Raw genomic sequence first — 20020 nt, forward strand, 5'->3', positions numbered from 1 at the left:
GTGACTTCTGCGTGACCCCAAGGCGCCGATGTCCTGTGAGCCAAGCAGCTCCTGCCATTCGCACAGTGCTCCATCACCGGGGTGGCCTGCCCTGACAGGACGTTGTGTCTCAAGAGAAGACCTGTACCGCCTGCTGACAGAATTCCAGATGGGCTAGCAGACTGACCCCCCTGCCGAGGGCGCTGCGGGAGCCCGGGCCACCCCCACCTCGGGAGGCCGAAGCACGGTCACCCTGACGACCAGAAGCACCCGGATTGTTCCCCAGTACGCAGGACCTTCACTCAAGAGTTCTCTCAGCACTGTGATCCGGAAGCTTCTGTTGGGACAGCTGGCCCGTGTGCACGGTGGCCCTGCAGGGGGCGCCCTGCCTGCCGCTGCTTCCAGGTCCCCCTGGTCCTGGGAGGCAGACACCTGCGTGAAGTTCACCATGTCTGCGTTTATGAGCTCAGCTTTTGCTTTGCCCTCTTCTGTTTCTCCTCCCTCCCTTCTTAACTGCTTTTTTCCCCCATTTTTCTTCTCTTCCTCCTTCTTTGTTCTTCCCTCTTATTTTCTTGATTGGTAGCTTTCCTGCCCCCCTCGTTTTGCTTTTCATCTCCAGCCTCTCCTCATCACTCCCACTCCTGGGGCCCGGCCCATGAGGCCCATCCTCGGCTTCTTTCTCCTCATCCCCGAGCCCCGCATTCTCAGCTTGGAGGCCTGGGCCTGTCCTGAGACCCAGGGTGAGAATCCTTGTCTGAGGACTGGGAACCACAGCCTCTGTGCACAGCTCTGGTTGGCCCCCCCGCTGGCTCGAAGGCATCTTTGCAGGCGCAGAGCCTAACGTGTGCCGGATCCACGGTAGCTGCCGAAGGAAAACCTGACTGCCTTCCTCCCCATTTAAACGGAGTCTGAGCCATGCTTGTCCTAAACAGTGGGGGGAGCAGCATCCTGGATGGGGCGAAGGGCTCTGGCCCTGATGTGGTCCTCCTGGGCTCTGGCTTAGCAGTTCTCCAGCACGGGGGCCGCCCCAAGGTCAATGCCTTCATACGTGCTTTGTTTTTTGTGTGTTTCCTCCTCCTGCCTCTGCCCTCCCCTTCTTTTCCCCTGCCCTCTCCTCCTTCCCCAAGTACCCAGTGCCCCCAGGCGTTTCCGAGTCCGGCAGCCCAACCTGGAGACAATCAACCTGGAATGGGATCACCCGGAACACCCCAACGGGATCCTGACTGGATACACTCTCAAATACGTGGCCTGTACGTTCCGCCCTTCCTTCTCTTATTCCGGGATTCAGAGACCCCATTCTTACCATTTCACTGAGGAATCGAGGTAGAAAGCCTATGGGTGCAGAGGGATGGGGGTACCAGGGAGAAAGTTCCCCAGAGGATTAGGGGAGGCAGGGAGACCCAGCCCCCTGCCCGCCTGACACAGCTCCAGCAGGGGGCTTCTAGTTGATCCGGTGAGACAAAGGGAAATTCTGGTCTAGTGAGGAATTCAACCCCGGGCCCCTCGGGGATCTTAGAGTCTCCAACACCCACAAGTGAGTCTAGCAAAGACAGCTTTGCACCTCATCCCGTGGGGTAAACTGCATGCAGGGGAATCCACACAGCACTCGGGGAACACTAAACAAGGTGTCATGTATGGTGTGGCAACTCTATCTAGAGTGACTGGGTCAGGAGCTTAGTGTCACCATGCGAGGACAGGAGTGTCGTTACATTTGAAAAGCCTCTAAAGTAGGCGTACCTCGTTGGGAAGCTCAAAGGGCCAGGTGTTGTGTTGTTGACCATTTTAATAGCCAGCTGTGTGCCTGTATGCTGTTCTGAATCATCTCTGGACCTGACCATCCCCTCTTTGAGGTATACTGAATAGGCCTTTTACAAAGGAGGCATTAATGATCAAAAGCTCTAGTGGTTTTGCCCTAGTTCTGTTTGAAAGGAAGAAAGGACCTTAAAAGTTTTGTCCTTGTTGAAAAGGCCTGGGGATTATAAACTAAGTCTTTCAGAATCAGCCACATAACTTTGCAGTGAGCTGGAGATAATGAGATCAGTGAGAAAACCTTAACCCTGGTGTGTCATTGAAGAGCTGGAAAGTTCTCGCCCAGGTCTCTGCCCTTGAACCCCAGTCTCCCATCCCCTGGGTCGCTAAGGTCCTGGGGCACACTCCAGTTGTTCTGTTTGCAGCAGGGTCCTTCCAGCTGCAGATTATATAACCCGCCATGGTCAATGTTGCTGAAGTTCGATTTCACTTACCTATCTCTCCCCAGTTAATGGAACCAAATTAGGAAAGCAGATAGTGGAAAACTTCTCTCCCAATCAGACCAAGTTCACGATGCAAAGAGCAGACCCCGTGTCGCGCTACCGCTTTACCCTCAGTGCCAGGACGCAGGTGGGCTCTGGGGAAGCAGTCACAGAGGAGTCACCAGCACCCCCAAATGAAGGTAGGTGCATTGCAGTGGCCTTGGGGGTGAAAGGTCCCAGCTAATTCCGATGCCAGAGAAACACCCTGACCTGGCCTTCTGGCCGGCCGGCCTTCTGGGATGGAGAGAACACAAGGCTGCGGGTCCTCCAGCCTCCCCCATAGGATACGAGAGAACCCATCTCCTGTGCTGAGAGGTAGGTGCTGGCGATGTAGCTGGAAAACTCAGATCTTCTTAGACGATCGCAGTCAGACCTGATCCCCATGTTGCCTTGACTTGCTCAGCTATTTAACATCTATCATCTGTCCTCCTGGGGGAGGGGGGGATAGCACAGAGAGCCTGAGTCCGTAGTAGAGATGACATGAGGGAAAGCATATCGGAAGTAAACGTGCTAATGAATTTCAGAGGACTGAGGCGGTGTTCGCCCATCGAGGGGGCAGCAACGGTACTAAGCATGCCTGGGGAGGGCTCTGGGACACCCCTTCTCCTGAGGGCGCAGGGAGCCAAGGAATGGGGGAAGCAGCCTTGAGTGAGGCTACTTGCCAGGATCATGAGCAGAGCGGAAGGTGTCGTCCCTGCTTGCAGCCTGAGCTGGGTGGGGTGTCAGGCCGTGGGGAGGGAGGCGTTGGGAAACAGCCACTGGCCAAGCCAGCTTCCCCAAGAGCAAATGCGCTCAGCTCTTGGCTCCTGGCATCTTCCCAGCCCCGGAGCATCCCCAGCAGAATGCGCCTGCCTGGGAAGTCCACTAGAGGGGACTCCAGGCCCACTCGTACCCCTGCTGGCGCCCAGAACGTCCAGGATGCCAGGCTGTAGAAGCCTGGATATTGGCAGGCCCCCCTACCAAAAGGGGGGACCCCCTGCCTCTCCAGAGGTTCTGTGGTGTATTCAACAACCGTTTCCTGAACCCCCGCAGGTGCTGGACACTGTGCCAAAAACAAGAGATACAGTCTAGAAGGGGAGACATCCACGAGACTGTCTCCTTGCTGTTCAGTGTGAGGAATACTAGGTGTAGCTGAGGCCGGTGCAGCGGCTGTGCAGAGGCTGGGCAGAGGAGGCGTCCGTGCTGCAAGGGAAGAGGCGGTGTGAACAGGGATTCTGGAAGCAGACAGCAGGTTACTCTGGCAATGCTGGCCCCAGAAGGCTGAGGTCCAACAGCCTGACGTGGCCCAGAACGGACCTCCTGAGCACCTCCTCCTCACACCAGGAGAGCCCCTTCACTGGGGCTGCCAGGCCTGCTGCCGGGGCTCCCCGCTTCAGAGCCACCCCGCATCCCTCCCCCGCCCTGCCCCTGGGCCAGCAGGCCAGTGCTGAGGCAGGCGGGGGCTGGGACGGGCAGAAACTGGAGAAAGGCTGAGGGTCCTTCTCTGGTCTTGCAAACCAGGTGTGGGTCACATGATAAGCTCGCCTCCTAGTGTGCTCGTCGACCTCCCTGGGCCCTCGGGCAGCTGCTAAGGCTGGGGGCCTTTGGGTAAGTGGCTAATAATACGCCTCTTACCGCAAGTCTGGCCAGACAGGGGAGAGTGCGCTTTCCTGTCCCTAAGTCTATAAGGAGAGACATCAAGAGAGCCTCTTGTCCCTCCCCATCCCCAGCTCAATACAGAACATCAGATCTACAAATACCCCATTGTCCAGCCCTAGTGACCACCATGGTACGTTCCGGGGCCCCAGGGGACAAGAGGACAAAGGGAGACTTTCTTCTCCATTTAGGGGTTTGCAGTAAATTCAGGAATTCCTTTTAGGACTCCCAATCCACAGTTGGGTTTCTTATTTCATAAAGTACAGCTGGTGGGAAAGAACTGGGGCAGCAGACCCTCAGGGCAGAGGCCCCAGGGCTGCCATCTGCGGCAGCTCCCGGGCCTCCCAAGGCTGAGATGGTGTGGGAGAGGGTTCACGACATATGCTCGCCCCTCCTCCATCCACCCCAGCACTACTCACCATCTTCCCCCCAAGATACAAAAACCATCCTTTTGATGGGGCTTGATGTCCTCCTATGCCACCTACACCTTATGCCCTCAATTCTTGGCATCATGGAAGGCCACCCAGCCTGCTTCATAAAGATCATCCTGGCCAAGGAAGGACACACCCTTGGGGAAAGTCCTGGAAAAAAAGCACTCTAGGCAGACCGTCCCTATAGCCACCCCTTAGATGATTGTCCTTGAGTGGAGGTAGAATCAGAGTATATTAAAAAGGTCTCCAAAACCCAGGAGGAAAGTTTTCTGTAGGAACATACCAGACCCCGCATGGATGGAGTTCAACATGAACCCTGACACCAGCTCACATCCTCAGGGCAGTAGCCAGCACCTGGCCACACGGTCTGGGTCAGGTTTGAGCCAGACGCTTCTCTGCTTGCTTGTCCTGTGGTTTCACCTGTGCTCTGTTTTGTCTTCCCTCTCTCATCCTCTCTCCCTCTCTCTGGCCATCTTGGGCGCTGTGCTCTGAAGCTACTCCAACCGCAGGTACCGTACCAGCCTCAGAGGTAATGGGCGTGGCATGGGACAATGCAGGTGGCGCCCAGCCCAGCCAGGGTGGAGAAGGAGGGAGAAACTCGGGATGAAAGCATGCTCCAGACTCACTCTTTCAGGGGTTGGGAAGCCAGACTGTCCAGAAGGATGTGTGTGGAGGATGGGACCAGAGGATGGGACCCTCCCCCTCTTCCCTTCACTTACTCTTGGCCCCCCTTGGATGGCTTAGGAGGGGCCCCCCACCCATGAGCTCCAGACCTAGTCTCTGCACCTGCGGCTTTCTTGGAAGCTGAGAGATTCCTTCCCCTGACTGACCTGGGCCCTTGCCTAGTGTTGGCATCTCGGAGCGCAGAGAGAGGGTCTGCAGCCCTTGGGGGGCCGGCTGGGCCCCTTGGAGGAATGCTGTACCGTGCGTGGAGGCAGCTGGCTCCTGTCTCTTGGTCAGGCGGCCATCCCCCGAAAGGGTGACCTATGGGTGAGCACACTGCATGCTGACCGCGCATGCTGCATGGGGGCCCGGTGCCAGCTCTGCCCCCTACCACGGGTTCTGCTCGGTGACCGTGAGGGAGCTTGTCCTTGGATAGGGCCAGGTGCTCCAGGACCTGGAGTCTTAGTGGGCACCATGGGCTGATTGTTCGCTTGCCCCTTAGAAACCCAGATTCTCCGTCTTCAGCATGAAGAACAGTCTCCACTCTCGGGGTCCGGGAGGTAAATTCACAGCAGAAGTGAGGAGTGGGCGGGCAGGTCCCGGCTTAGGAAATGGCCTGCTGCCCACAGAAGGCCTGTCCTCAAGCTGGAGCTGCTAGGCAGGGGACCCCAGGGTTCCTTCCCCAGTCCTACTCTGGAGCGGAGGACAAGGCTCCCCCTGGCAGAGCAAAGGCCGGGGGGCAGGGGGTCACTAGAGCCTCCTGAAGCTGTAGGCAGAGAGGGGGGACTGAGAAGCAGGTGCAGAACCGGAGGGTTGGCTTATGAAGACGATTGCCTGACCTGGTTCCTCCCACCCCCATTTTAGGTTGATTCTTTTTCTGTTGCACCCCCTGCTTCCTTCAGTTTGTGTTTGTTTTGCCAAATCTGTGGGTGATGCGCAGCCATCATCCTTCCCTCTCCTCCGCCCTTGGCTCCCCATCCCCTCTCCACGTCATCACCCAGGCTGGTGGGTCCCAGTACCCCCCCACAGGGCCTGAACCACCTCCACCGGGATATGAGGTGGAGAGATGACCTGGGCCTGGGGACCGTGGAGAAAGCCATCCTTGTACTCCAGGGGCTGCCCTGACTTTCTGACGCAACTTGGCACAAGGGTCTCTTCTGGAACTATTTTAGCAGCTGCTCAGGGTAGCCTAAGCAGGCTTAGTGAACACAGAAGGGGAGACATAGGACACCGAGAGAATCCGCTGGAAGCTCATTGGTCAAGCAGCTCCCAGCCTGCCTCCCCCTTTCTGGCACTCTGGGACCCAAGGCAGGTGGGTTGGGTAGCAGGGAGTCCGCCTTGCTCAGCGAGCATCCGAGCCAGCCTGGGCTGCCCCTCTCACGAGTGGCACCTGTGAGGAAGAGGTGATCATTCCAAACCCCCCACCTTCTGCTACCCGTTTAGAAAAGATCCAGGCCTATCGTGGTATGCGCAGTAAGGGCAGGGTCTCTGACCCTCCATCAAATATGCTTCCTGGGCTCTAGCTTCCCTGTGACATGATGGTAGAGGCACAGAGCTCGTCTTTGTAAATGACATGTGCTCATGGCATCGGCTGTTCTCGGTTGTGAATGCTCAGGAGCCTTCCGCACAGTCTACAGGTGCCCAGCAATGGAGCCCAGGTTCAACGTTTCGGACACGGGTGTTTTGTCCAGCCCACTGCTCCCTTCCCTCTCATCTTCCCCGAACCCGGGTGTGTTTTCCCCACACTGATCTGTTCGTATCTTACCCGCTGAAAACAATCCCTCTCGTGCTCCCGTGTCTGTAGCCTCTCAGGATTGCTGCCCATCTGGCCTGGCCATCTGTGGTTTGGCCAGGGTAGTCCATGCGCCATGTGGCCATTTTTGGACTGAACCTGCCACCTTGGAATGTCTGGAAACTGCTGTCCTCCTCTGTGACTCAGATCTGCAAATGTTTGCTGGGCAGCTCCATGGCAGGTTCTGGGGTCAGCAAGATGAGTGAGACAAGTCCTCTCTCCTCAATTTTCTCCACGTCATCTGTGGTGTTTCCCGAACCTCTGGTGGCAAACCGTCAGCCACGGCCGGGGTGCCTTCCACTGTGCATGACGGAACCCATTAGGCTGACATGGCCTTTGGGTAGGGGTGCCGTGCTTCCAGCTCTAGGTCCACCCTGGACCCCCCACCGCCCACCCCCCACCTTCCTCTCTGTTGCCAGGCTGCGGCTCTCCACCGATCACTGACCAGGGTCGTTCTCCAGCCCCTAATTCCTGCTTTAACTGGACTTGACATCCGAGCTCAGCAACGGGCCTGTCCAGCCTGCGAACCACTCTGTCTATAAGCCCCTTATCCCCTTCTGTCCTCTACCCAAACCCCACCCCAGGGGATGAAGTCCTCTGGGTCTCCTTTGACCTGAGCACCAGACAGTTTCCCCATGAAAACCTGCCTTCTGCTCTCGCCTATGTGAGCCTCCCACAGCTCACTTCCCTGACCCAGAGCCTTTCCATCCAGCCTCTGCCCTCCCTGTCTCCCTGGCCCCGTCCAGCCATGGGACAATAGACAGAGCTAATGAGTGGGTCAGAGAGAACAGTGATTTGCCAGCTGTGACCTCAGCCAGCTGAGGCTGCCGCCTCCATGGAGACTCCAATGGGAGGACACTTGGGAAGCCACTCCTTGTCTCTTGTCCCCTCTTACTGATACCCGGAGACTGTTGCCGCTGAGCTGAAGGAAAAGCAGCTGGGTGGCCGTCATCAGAAATGCTTCCTTCTTGTCACGCTTGGCAGAAAGGACCGTTGACAGGGGAGGGACAAGACCATGAAGCATCCTCAGAGTCATTTCCCTTTCTTGTCTCTGACCAGCAGGAACCAGGAAAAAAGTTGCCCTAACCTAGCCTCTCTTAGCATCTTTGTTTCTAGGGCTGCTCCCTGGAACGCCCAGGGAAGTATGTGCGAGCCTAGCTGTGGGCCTATAGGAGTGTAGTATGTGTGTCTCTGCTTTATGAGAACCAAGGGGCATATTAGAGTGTGTATAGCTTTGGGGGAAATGCCACTGATTCTGGGGGCCCAGGAAATGTAACACCACCGCCCAGGTGTGCACTACACAGAACAGGATGATTTTAACTCAGAAAGAGTTTTTTCCCCCAAAGCTTTTTGATGATGCCTTTTAAAAAGTCATAGAAAAGGAGGGTCCTGTGAAACACTGTACTTCCCAGAAATGGTTAGAAAATATACCATTGATAAGGAACCAAGTCAGAGCAGGTCCTGCCCAGGCGGGCAAGATACCCTCTCCAGGTTCCCTCCTGCAGCACAGAACAGCGGGGAAAAGCCCATGTGTGTCCGCAGCCACCAGAGCTGCAAGGGGCCAGGCCTGGGAGAGAGCTGACCTTTGCCTTGTGGGTCTCTCTGGCTTTTCCGTGTGTTTGTCTGTTTTGGTGAGTGGGCTAGGTGGATTCCTTCATGCACTGAACTTTCCAGGCCTGGGGCCACCTTGGACTAATAACGTCCTCGAACAGTGACTTCGACAGGGAGAGTTGTCCCCACCCCACGCCCCACACCCTCCTGATGTCCGTGTTGACTGGAGTATAGGGAATAGAGTGCAGTCTGCTTTGACCCTGTCCAGGAATGTTTGGAATGCTTGAGACATAGCTGGCTACCCAATGTGACTTCTGTGGTCGGCACCCTCAGGGTCCAGTACCGCCTCTGATCTTGCAAATAGGGAAGTGGCGGGGATCCCAGAACACTCCCCGCTTCTCTATGGGGACTTGTAATATTGGAGAGCCAGGGTGATGAAAGGGCCTTTGTTGGTCAGGCTCTTGTTGAAAAGGCCTTGGGTCTCTTCATTCTCCTTCTCTTTTCATTCTCTGGCTCCCTCCCTGCCCTGGCCTCCTTCTGGGTGGTGGGATTCTTATCTTCCTAAACTTCTGGAGCTTTGAGATAGTGGCTATTCCTCGGGGGTTTACAAGTATCTTCTTATGTCTTAACGTCCCTGCCTTTGGCCCCATAAAGTGGACCGTATTCAGATGACAGGAGACGGCAAGGGGGAGAGGGACTCTGCCTCTCTCTGATTTGCCCCCATCGTTCTCATACTCTCGGCTTTTGGTTATATTGGAACTAGAGACTAGTAGGGCTGCCCTCGGTTAGCTTCCATAACCCTTCTGTAGAAGGAAATCAGGCCTATGGAGACAATGTCTCCATAGGATAGACTTAGACTCCATAAGATAGACTTAGCCCCCCGGGGCTGACTGACGTCCAGGGTAGCTTTGGATGGGAGACGAGAATGTGAGAGAGAGCACAGATTTGAACCAGTCTCCCTGAAGACTTATGCAACAAAGAGGCCCCCAAATGTATCTCACTTGCCTCCTGGGATTTCTCCTTCTATCGAGCGCAGACTACACTGTGACTGTGAGAGGCCATCCCGCGTCCTAATGTGAAGGGAAAGGACCTCGGGCTCCTGGAGCCCTAACGTCCTCTTGAAGAGAGGACTTACTACAAGTCAGGGTGAAGCGGGGTCATTGCAGGAGGGTGCGTCACCGGGCAGAGAAGGGAGGAGAGGCAGGGCCACGGACAAGAGCTGAGGGCCTGGGGACGGGCGGACAGAGAGACAGGAGACGCAGACCCCGCTGGGAGGCTGACCCCCAGAGTGGGGACTGTTCTGTCTCTGTCGTTGGGCTTGGGGGTGTTAGAATTCGAGCGGCTGTGAGAAAGCGTACTTTTGGAGTGAATGGCTGAATGGGAGTCTTCCCAGTGCTCCTGCAGGACACAGCCGCCACCTGCCCCCCTCCAAGGCCGGAGCTCCAGGGCCAGACCCAAGTGCTGCTAACTGGCCTGTGTCCGGGTGGTGCTGGCTGGGGACCCCATGCCGTCCCCCGGGCCTGAGCAAGTCGGCGTGGGTCCTTTTCCATCCTCATCCTCACTCTTGGCGGGGTGCATGCTGGGTGCTTCGAGTCACACAGACCATGAGAAGAAAATGAAACGCGCACAGGGCTTCATTCTCTTCCTGGCCCATGGCTGTGTTCTCTCGCCGCGATCCGTCTGACCCGGTCCGTCACGCTGGGGGAGGCTTCCGGAGCCTGAGCCCCATCTCCTCCCCGGGGCTGCCTGCCTTGCACGCGGGGCCGCGAATCCAGGCTGGGGGACGCCCAGACCAACCGGCTGCGGCTGTTCTACATTTCCCTCCCAGCTCCTCCCACGTCGCCCCCGACCACGGTGGGTGCGACGGGCGCTGTGAGCAGTACTGACGCTCCTGCCCCTGCTGCCACCACCGAAGCCACAACAGTCCCCACCATCCCAAGTGTCGCACCTACCACCGTGGCCACCACCACCGCCGCCACAACTACCACCACTGCCGCCACCACCACCACGGAGAGGCCTCCCACCACCACCTCCGGGACTAAGATGCCCGAATCCGGTACTGCCCACTGTCCCTGCGCCCCGTCCCTCCGCCAGAGGCCCCCCACGTAGGAGGGCGGGTCTGGGGTGCCATTGGCCGACACCTCCCGTTGTTTCTACCTGGAAAGCACACGGGAATTCTCAGTCCGGGAGCCTGGGGGCACAGAGCACCCCCTAGCGCCGTCCTTGGGTGGCTCCCCACCACTCCACACCCCAGTTCTAGCCTCAGATCCTTGTTAACAGAGGCCCACACTCCTCAGGCAGGACCCCTGGGTCCCGGATGGGAGGGCTGCCTCCACCTCTGTGCTGAGCAGCAGCTCGGGGCTGAGCACTCTGGAAGGGAGAGAGTGGTCAAGGGCAGGGGCCTGACCCTAGATAGTCGGCCTGAGAGGGCTTCCTGCCCCTGCCGTGTCACTTCCAGCCCTGCAACAGAGAGGAGAGGGGCATGGTCAGCCCTGCTGGGTAGCTCCGTTCCCAGAGCCCTGCTCTTCCCTCGCCCTCTCCCAACAAAGCACATTTACAGCCTCCCCCCTTTTTTAAGTGCTTCCAGGAAAGAACATTGCTAGAGAGCCCCATAATGCCCGAGGGTGCTCTGTTACTCTTCCCACTTACATTCCCCACACCCCCAGATGGAGGGAGAATCGCAGCCTTTCTCGGGGCCCCTGGTAAGAAATGATCCCAGGGCTGGCCTGCTGAGCCCAGAAAATGTGCAGTTCCTCCATCATGCATCCAGGCCAGGAAGCTCTGTTCTTCCAGCATGAGGAGACCCCCTCAGGAATCCAGCCATACTTCTAAGAACCAAGCATCAAACACTCTATCATGACCATTCGGGGAGGGCCTCTAGCTTGCAGAGCCCCCAGGCCAGCTGTAGAGTCAGTGTGACGCAGCTGACAGGACAGGCAGGAAGCACCCAGAACCCCGTGCCGGCAGCTGTAGGATGGTAGGCGCCCCTGAGTCCTGGGCAAGTCCATTTACCTTCCGGGGCCTCACTTCTCAGCACCTGAATGAGGACGGAGGCTTGATGCACCTGTGAGTATTGTCTTTAATTCAGTTCCATGGAGTTATATGAGCCCTAAGGGCACAAGGGATACATAACTGACATTGTGTTCTTCAGGCCTTGAAAACACCGATTTGCTTTAAAGGTACCATATCTAGAATTTAAACGATACGGACTCTAGGACGTTGGCCGAGGAGAAGCCTGGCAGGCCGCTAGAGGCTGCCACCAGTATTTGCGTGATGGGAGTTCTTTGGGGCCACAGGGAAACATCTTTGCCTTATAACAGGGCTCTGTGTCCCCATGAATGCTCTGAGGTCACAGAGGAGATGCACAAAGGATGAAGAAGGGACTGGATCTTGCTCCCCAGCAGAGTTACTTGCCCTCTGGAGAGATCGGCCTTGCTGCCACATAGGACTAACCCCACGGACTCTCATGTGCGACTTCTAACTGCCCGAGTCACCGCGGAGGACCTGTCCGTGCCCTTGAACTTGTCCTTAGAGCCTGAGACACCCCTCAAGCGTCCTCATTTCCCTTAACGCAGCAGAGTCGCTCTGCCGTCCATGAGTTTTTAAATGATCGTTCATCTTTACCATGTCTTACGCCTTAGGACCAAATGTTGCCTAAGTTTGCTTTTTACAGGGTAAAATGGGACCTTTTATTTGTTCTTAACTTGTCTCTTTCAGACTTCAAGGGATACCCCCTAATTCTCCCATTCCACGACTCAGCAGAACAATCCATACTTCCTCTCACGCTGTTTTTTATAGCAATTGATAGCTCTCCTTCCTGGTCTTTCTCTTTGAACATTTTCTTTAGTGGTTGGCATCAAGTCTCTCTACATGGCATTGCCTTCCCCCAGCTCCTACCTCTAAGCCATTCTGCTTCCCCATCACCTCACCTTTTCTAGCAGCGCCCCAATCTCCACTACCTTTGAGACCGTCAGATTTGGGTCGATATTGTATTGGTGGCCAAAGTGTTTAAGCCCAAATTCTCTGGCTATACGCAGGCCCCAGAGCTGAGGAGGAGGAAGTTCAAGTTCCCAAATCATGAGTTCTCCTAGTTCATTCCCACTAGCAAGAGCCATGAGAGCTGGGGTTTGGGGTGGCTTAAAGCCGCCAGTACCATGGAAACCCGGGCAGATAAGTAAAGAGACCTGTCTTCTGCCCTCCCCACGGAGAATGCCCCACGGAGCCGTGAGTGGAGTCTCTTTCTTGGCCCCTCACCTAACATGAATCATATTCACCTGGGGCAACCAGCCACTGACAAGGTTGTAGCAGAAAAAGCTCTTCTTTGAAGTGAAGACCAGGAGATCTTTTATCACTTCCCCAGCCCTGCAGATGCAGTCACATGTCAAATAGATAATGAATAAATGCATCACCAACGTACTCTATTCATTTATTTTTGACAAGTGAGCTGGTGACAGTGCCCCCTTGCATGCTAATAAAATATACAGGAGCCACACTTGTAAAGTCTTTGAAATACAAGGCTTCACGCTAGAACTCCACTATTAAATCTTTGCTGGGAAATGGGGTAATCAGACTGCTGGGACTCGTGAAAAATGATTACGTTTGAAGATTAACACCACTCTCCTGTCCACAGGCTATGGTTTCAGATGGTGCGGTGGCTTTGATAAAGTCGCTCCCAGCTCCTAGGCCCTAGATAATTAATGTCTTCCGTATTGCAGGGAGATCAAGCCTCACAGACAATTTAGTGCTGAGAAGCCAAAAGAACTGGATTCTTCTGGTGTCTGAACCTCTGAGGGTTGGGGGTCAGGAAGGAGTTACTTTCTTTCGGTCCCACCTAGCCCAGGAGAGGGAGAGGAGGGGTTCATACTGTCTCTACTTGGGACCGTGGTGTTGTAGGCCCCAAGTCCCCTTAGACAGTCTGAGGCTGTTCCACATAATCCAAGATCTTGTTGACCAAGGACCACAGGAACTCCAGAGATCCCCACCTGGGTTACTGTTCCCCACTCTCAGAAGACCTGTAAGGCTTTCCCACTTTTGGTCCTCCCCTCCTACACATACAACTCTCGAGGGCCTATGAAAGATCCGCTCTCCTTCTTGTAGAATGTCTATGGTTGAAGGGAATGAGGCTGGGTCATCTCTGGCCCTCTGTCTGTATGCTGGCCAACAGGGCTTTTTCCATGTTCCTTCCGCCACCCCATTCCAATCCATGACAAGGGATCTAAAAAGGTTCGAGCCTCCAGTGACATGGATCGAAACTCACTCTTTCATTCCTGTCCCTACCTGTGAGGACACACAGACTGTCTCCAGCTTTCCCTCACACACAGGTCCTCCTGACTGTGCCCACTCATACCTGGATGGCGACCTCCGGCCTGGCCACCGAGGCCGCAGCTTGGAGCTCTGTCGGGCCCCGTGCACAGCCTCATCCGAGTCCTCCCTTTCCGAGCCACGCACGTGTGTGTATGTGTGTGTGTGCATGTGTGTGTGCACGTGTGTGTGTGTGTCTCCGGAGCTGCCTCCCTCCTCACCACTAACCCCTCTTCTAACCTGCCCACCAGCCCCCGACAGGCAGTCCATATGGAACGTCACGGTGCTCCCCAACAGTAAATGGGCCAACATCACCTGGAAGCACAATTTCGGGCCCGGAACTGACTTTGTGGTTGAGTACATCGACAGTAAGCATTGCTGAGCGGGGTGGGGGGCGGCGGCAGCTGCGGCGGGTAGTGGAGATGCCATTAGAGATATCCTGCCAACTCCCCCAGGCTCCGAGGGGCCTGTTAGCCCGGCTTAATTATGACTTAATGAAATCGATACGTGCTTCGGCGGCAGTGGGGTGGGAAGAGCAGCCGAAGGAGAAGGAAGAGGGCTTCTGAAGCCATTAGTGGAGGTCTAGGTTTGCATGTGCTGGGGAGGACCCGGGTAATGGGGCCCTACATCCGTTTCCTGCCCAGGATGAGGGTTCTGAATAGCTCCCCCCACCCCCGACCACGAGCCAGACCTCACTTCTGCGTGGATTTCTCACTTCTGCATGGATTTCCTTAACTCACAATCCATGTTTCTGGTGTCTCCGCCAGACAGGCTAGGCCAGTTCAGACTTTTGGGTACAACCGCGCTTTGCTCACAGAGGAGTGCCAGTGGCCTCCCATCCAGGGCACAGACCAGAGCCACTTGTCTCAGAGAGCAGGTGGCTGGAGCTGAGCTGGTCAGTCTTTATTGGATCTTAGGGTCAAGGGTACATATTTATTAGACTGTAGAGTGTGGTCAAGATAGCTGCCTTCTTTGAGGGAAGGGCCCTGCCCCTGAAGACTCAGACCCGCCGTGGTGTTATCCTGAGCGATGAAACCAGCTTGCCCAGACACGTGGGCTAGCTCCCCAAAGATCTCTAAGGACAGAGCAAAGCTGACTCTCAGTTCTCTGGTTGAGGGGTTCACACCCATAGAATCGGCACCCCAAGTTTGGTCCTTGCTTCTTCAGCTTCCTACAGCCATCATTCACCTTGCACCCCAGATGCAAGGGTACTCGCTTCTCCTGATGTGTGAATTCTCCCCACAGCGAGATGGGACAAGTGAAGCCAGGCGTGAGAGCCAAGAAATAGAGTCCGGCCTCACCTCCCTTTACCACGAGGGCTGCTGACTGGCTCTCTGACCCCCACCGGAAAGCTCCCACCCAGGAAGTAGGTCATAATGCTTAGTGCTAAGACTGTAGTTAGGAAAGAAAGCTTGAGGAGAAAGAAGAGCGCCCTTGGAGGAAGGGCTGCTGTGTGGAAGAGTCAGCATCGCGTGGAAGGGCTGGGGGAGCTGCCCGGTGACCTCCAGGTCTGTGCAGTGGCCCGGCCCCTCCCCCCACGCTTCTGCCTTTAACCGGTGACCAGGAACCTGAGCACTGCCTCTCCAGCTCCTGGTGCCTGGCCCAAGGCTGACTGAGGTTTCTGTTCCCCAGGCAACCATACGAAAAAAACTGTCCCTGTTAAGGCCCAGGCCCAGCCTATACAGCTGACAGACCTCTATCCCGGGATGACATACACGTTGCGCGTTTATTCCCGGGACAACGAGGGCATCAGCAGTACCGTCATCACCTTTATGACCAGTACAGGTGAGAGGGGATCTGGCCTGGCCATCCCCTGCAAGCATGGGGCATTTCATTCCATTCTCAGCTTCCTGCTTGTCTCTTCTCCTTGGAAAGAAGACTCATCCCCCCCATCCCCCACCTTGCATGGCGTGTCTCGGCTCTTACTGTACATCAGTCCACAGCTCCCAGGAAGCCAAGAGGAGCCCGAGTGCATGCACAGCGGAGAGGAAGCACCCTTTGGACCCCGAGGTGTGAGTGGGGAGTCCGAAGGAAATAGGATTGTAGGATGAGGGCGGAGGAGGCCGCCTGGCCTCCCTTGCTGTGCTTGAAACAAAAGGCCTTGGTGCAGGTGCAAACTTGGGCCCTGTGTGTGGGCCTGGAGGCTGGAGGACTGCAGAGCAGTCTGCCCCGTGTGCACAGGACCTTGCTTCCTGCACGTGGCATTAAGAGATAGGGCCATCCAAGGGTCTTGACCCAGAAATCTTCCCAGGATCAGCATGTATGTCACTGCCTTGCCACTGTCATCTGTTAAAAAAAAAAAATTCCAAAGTGCGTGACATGAGTTGTTGGGGGCTTTATTTTGGCTTAATTTTTATCCCAAGTTTGCCGTGGCTTTAGAGTGGTTGATCTTCTGTCGTGTTGGGGAAGAGGAAGAAGTTCTCCAGTGGGAGCAGAGTTCTGGCTCAAAAGGGACTTCAGCTGTCCCTAGAGAAGAGCCTCAGTGTGCCAAAGGAGTAGGCCAGCAGGGGCCCAGGAAACGGGAGAAGGTCAGGGTGGGCAGGCAGTTTGGAGACTTGAGGGCACCTGCTCATGTTCGTGTGTTTCTTCACAGACGGCCAGGCAGGTGGCCATGCTAAACCCTGGGACCAAGGGCAGGGGGCGGTGGGGGGGGGACAGCCAGAGAGAAAGGGACCAGTCCCTGCCCCCAGGATGTCCTAGTCAGATGCAGGTTGTTAGACACAAGCCTGGAGGGAAAAAAAAAAACACACACACACACACACACACACACACACACACAGTGGTTTATATGGCATTCTGAAATTGACTGAAATATTCATTACCCTTTCTGCGCTTGGCCAGGCTCAGCCTGGTAGCCTGCATCTTGAGCGTCACTACCCATCTGTATAAATGTCTCACTCCACCCCTTCTGGCCTGGTCCCCCCTGGTCCTGGCCTCCGCCCTGTGTCTCTGCCTGTCCTGCTCATGTCCAGGCCGTCAAGACTCAGGGAGTCTGAGAGTCCAGCTGCCTGCTTGAGGCCAGTCCAGCCAACTCAGGCAAGATGCCTGAGCAAGTGGCCAGGCCAGCTTGGGGGCCAGGCAAGGGAGCTGGACAGCTGACTGAGCAGAGCAGGGCTGGACTCTTGTCTGACCCAGTCAGGGTCCCAACTTCATGCTCATCAGTGCATGCTTTGGATTTTGCTTCATTATCAACCTGAGTCCAGCTCAGAGGCAGGAAGCACGGATGAATCCCAGGCTAGAGCCCCCTCTCCTAGGGAACCCTACAAAAGCCAGGGCAGCCTGCTTCCAGAGTGTGACTTCTCCCAGTGCTAAGTCCTGGGGCTATGAGTGAGGGGTGCGGAGAAAGAGCTAGAGAGAAAAGGGCCAGGACCTGCCCTCAGGGACATCCCAGTCTGCTTCCAGATCTCAAATATGCGGTACAGGGAAAGGAAAAAAAAAAGACGATTAATAATACACTTCTGAACATTGACTCAGTGTCCTTTTCTCTTTTCCTACGGTTGGTCTGGAGAGACTCTTCCTGATAGACGGCTTTCAGAGTGAGTGAGTTTTCCCAGATTCCTCTCCATGCAAGCTGGGGTGAGCAGGTTTGCGACCCTAGCTCTGAGGACGTATTGCTCACTGACATCACTGGCTGGCTAGAAATTACTATGTGCAAACCACAGAGGGAAAGGAAGTATTTTCACTTTCTAAGTGTGTGTGTTTGTGGATTCTTTGAAAATGCACACTGTGTATCCTGTGGGTAGACCCCCGAGCCAAGTTCACACAATCCCCTAGGTCCCAGGGTCTCATCAAAGCAAGAGGTTATGAGCATCTCTGGGTCTGATCACTGGTCATTTAGGTGACCACAGGCCATCACTTTAGTCCACAGATTCAAACATGTGGCAGTGGTTCGTGGGGGGGGGGGATATGGAAGAAAACCACAAGGAATGCTAACCAGGAAGATCCCACATGGAAAGTTAATCACCTCCTTGAAGCTTTTGAAACCAAAGAGACCCAAGGGGCCACAAACACATAACTCTGGACTCCGGGGGGCTCATCAGCTCTTCTGTCCTGGGGTAGGCGGGATGGGGCAAGGTGGCAGCAGGCAGGTGCTGAGGGTGGGCCAGTGGGACAGACCGCGAACTGCCTCAGGCCTCAGTAAAGTGGGAGGAGGGACACTGGGGGAAGTCCTCGTAGTTAGCCTCTTCTGGTTGCGTTCGGAAGAAACCCAGGATGGGGCACAGTGGTGATGCAGAAACGACAGATGGTGCTTAAGTGAGAGCAGCTCAGCCCAAACGCATCCAAAAGAGTCCAGCCCTGGTCTGTGTGTTCATCTCCCGTATTTCTGAAATGTAATTCTCCTGCGGACTTCGAGTGCCTGGCCTGTGAGTCATGAGAACTGCCTGCCTTGTACGTGCATGGCCCATTTCTGAGTGGTGTTGCAGGGTGTAGTGTGTGGAAGGCACACAAAATATGGCCTCTGGTCTTGAGTAAGAGGCATTTGGACCTGAGTTTGCCAGGCCTTGTGGGCCGGAGGAGCCGGGGCTGTTCCGGCTCCCCGTTCCAGCGGGAGGTGGTGCGTGTAAATGCACCCCGGTCTTTGAATGTTGTCATTACTGTGTCCATTAGGAATCTTGAAACACGTTGAACAGATCGATTAAGAATGATGTTGGCAGCCAAATGTAAGCCTCGCTACAGCGCTTTCCGCCTCTGAGTCCACTCTGTCGGTCATGTTGTGAGTGAGATCATCTTGTCCTAAATTGCTTTTGGTTCTTGAGAAACTAAGTCATTTTGATGGAGTCTGGTTGAGCCCACCTCTTCCCCAGATCCCACCTGGTTTTGGTTTTGGTTTTCGTTTTTATTGACTTACCGTTGACATAGAACGTTGTATTAGTTTCAGGCGTGCAACGTAATGGTTTGATGTATGTATATATTGCGAAGCAATGGCCACGATAAGTTTAGTTAACAGCCAGCACCACACATAGTTACAAAACCCACTGGGATTTGAACAGTCTTCTGGGTCCAGAACCTTCCTGACCTTTTTGGTAAGGACTGAAGGTACCATTTGAACTTCGGGTGCTGTCAGGAATGGAGAGCTACATTCGCTTTCCAGATTGCCCATATGGCCGCTCTCCCTGGGATCGTGACTTTCTCTCCTGAGAAAAAGGGAGTCTGGGGGAAATGGTTTGTCAGGACATATCAGAACAAGCAGCAGAGAGATAATAGGGGAGCACACAGGTCCCTGCAGACCTACAAACCAACTGTTCTGCGGAAGGTGGGACCCACCATCCAAACTCAACGTCTTGTGCGTGGTCAAGCCAATCTCCCTGTGACCCCAGCAAGTATCCCAAATGAACCATATTAAATTAGGATTAAACTGATCTTTAATAAGTAGTCACTGCCTGCTTGCTATGTGACCAGCATCATGCTAAGCCCTAGACTCTCCTCTTCTCAGGCCTTTAATAGTATCATTAAAAATCTGGACCCAGGAAACAGAGCAATTGAATGTTACATTTTGTGGAATAAACGGGTAAAATCGAACTTCTGAGATTGGTGTAAGCTGGAGGAGTAAGAGATTCAGGAAGGAGGGGTGGAGTGTGGAGGGGTGGAAAGCAAGAAGAGCGGCAGGCCAGGCTCTCTTGGGCACGGGCGGAAAGCTGCAGGGAGGGGACGCGCGGAGCACCTGGAAGTCCAGGCATGATGGGAGGTGTCCTGAGAGCATACCAACATGATGTGTCATTGTATCCTTGCGACCTGATAGACCCAGGATGAGGAGGGGACCCCTCTAGCCTGGAGCAATGAGGTGAATATGAGGGACATTAGAAGGAGAAAGGATAGGGGCACCTGGGTGGCACAGTGGTTAAGCGTCTGCCTTCAGCTCAGGGCGTGATCCCGGCGTTCTGGGATCGAGCCCCACATCAGGCTCCTCCGCTATGAGCCTGCTTCTTCCTCTCCCACTCCCCCTGCTTGTGCTCCCTCTCTCGCTGGCTGTCTCTATCTCTGTCAAATAAATAAAATCTTTAAAAAAAAAAAAAGAAGGAGAAAGGATAAGCCTTAGGGAGGCAGGAATGGGGAAGCCACTGGCGGGAGTGGGAAGCAGAGAGGGGCAGGAAGACGTGGGTTGAATTTCAAGCAGGCAGATCGTCCCAGGAGATGTTAGGATGACAGTCGGGAGCACTGGGCTTACAGCTGCAGAACTGGCCGGAGGCACAACGCGAGATGAGTAAAGGGATTGCCGGTTGGAAAGTCGGGCCTGGAGGTGGGAGCGAAGGAGGTAGAGACAGGTTCGGGAAAGAACCACTCCATCGTGGTAGTTGAAGCCTTGAGTAGAGAGGGGCTTGAGGTTGGCCTGACAGGGTTGGAGGGGGGCAGCTGACGGGACCTGGAGACCACGGAAG

At 55.2% G+C, this 20020-nt stretch overlaps 1 protein-coding gene across 5 annotated transcripts in view; it reads left to right on the top strand.

Annotated features, from left to right (window-relative positions):
* NFASC (neurofascin) overlaps window positions 1–20020 on the top strand; it is a 179514-nt gene that overhangs the window by 145718 nt on the left and 13776 nt on the right. For all 5 annotated transcript variants that reach the window (XM_019798576.2, XM_034667109.1, XM_019798566.2 and 2 more), the window contains 6 exons: window positions 1107–1229; window positions 2237–2410; window positions 4831–4845; window positions 10171–10398; window positions 13895–14011; window positions 15276–15428. In XM_019798576.2, coding sequence (XP_019654135.2) covers window positions 1107–1229; window positions 2237–2410; window positions 4831–4845; window positions 10171–10398; window positions 13895–14011; window positions 15276–15428 — 810 coding nt within the window. The remainder of the gene's footprint in view (window positions 1–1106; window positions 1230–2236; window positions 2411–4830; window positions 4846–10170; window positions 10399–13894; window positions 14012–15275; window positions 15429–20020) is intronic.

The sequence above is a fragment of the Ailuropoda melanoleuca genome, chromosome 8, assembly GCF_002007445.2.
Source record: "Ailuropoda melanoleuca isolate Jingjing chromosome 8, ASM200744v2, whole genome shotgun sequence".
NCBI lineage: Eukaryota > Metazoa > Chordata > Mammalia > Carnivora > Ursidae > Ailuropoda > Ailuropoda melanoleuca.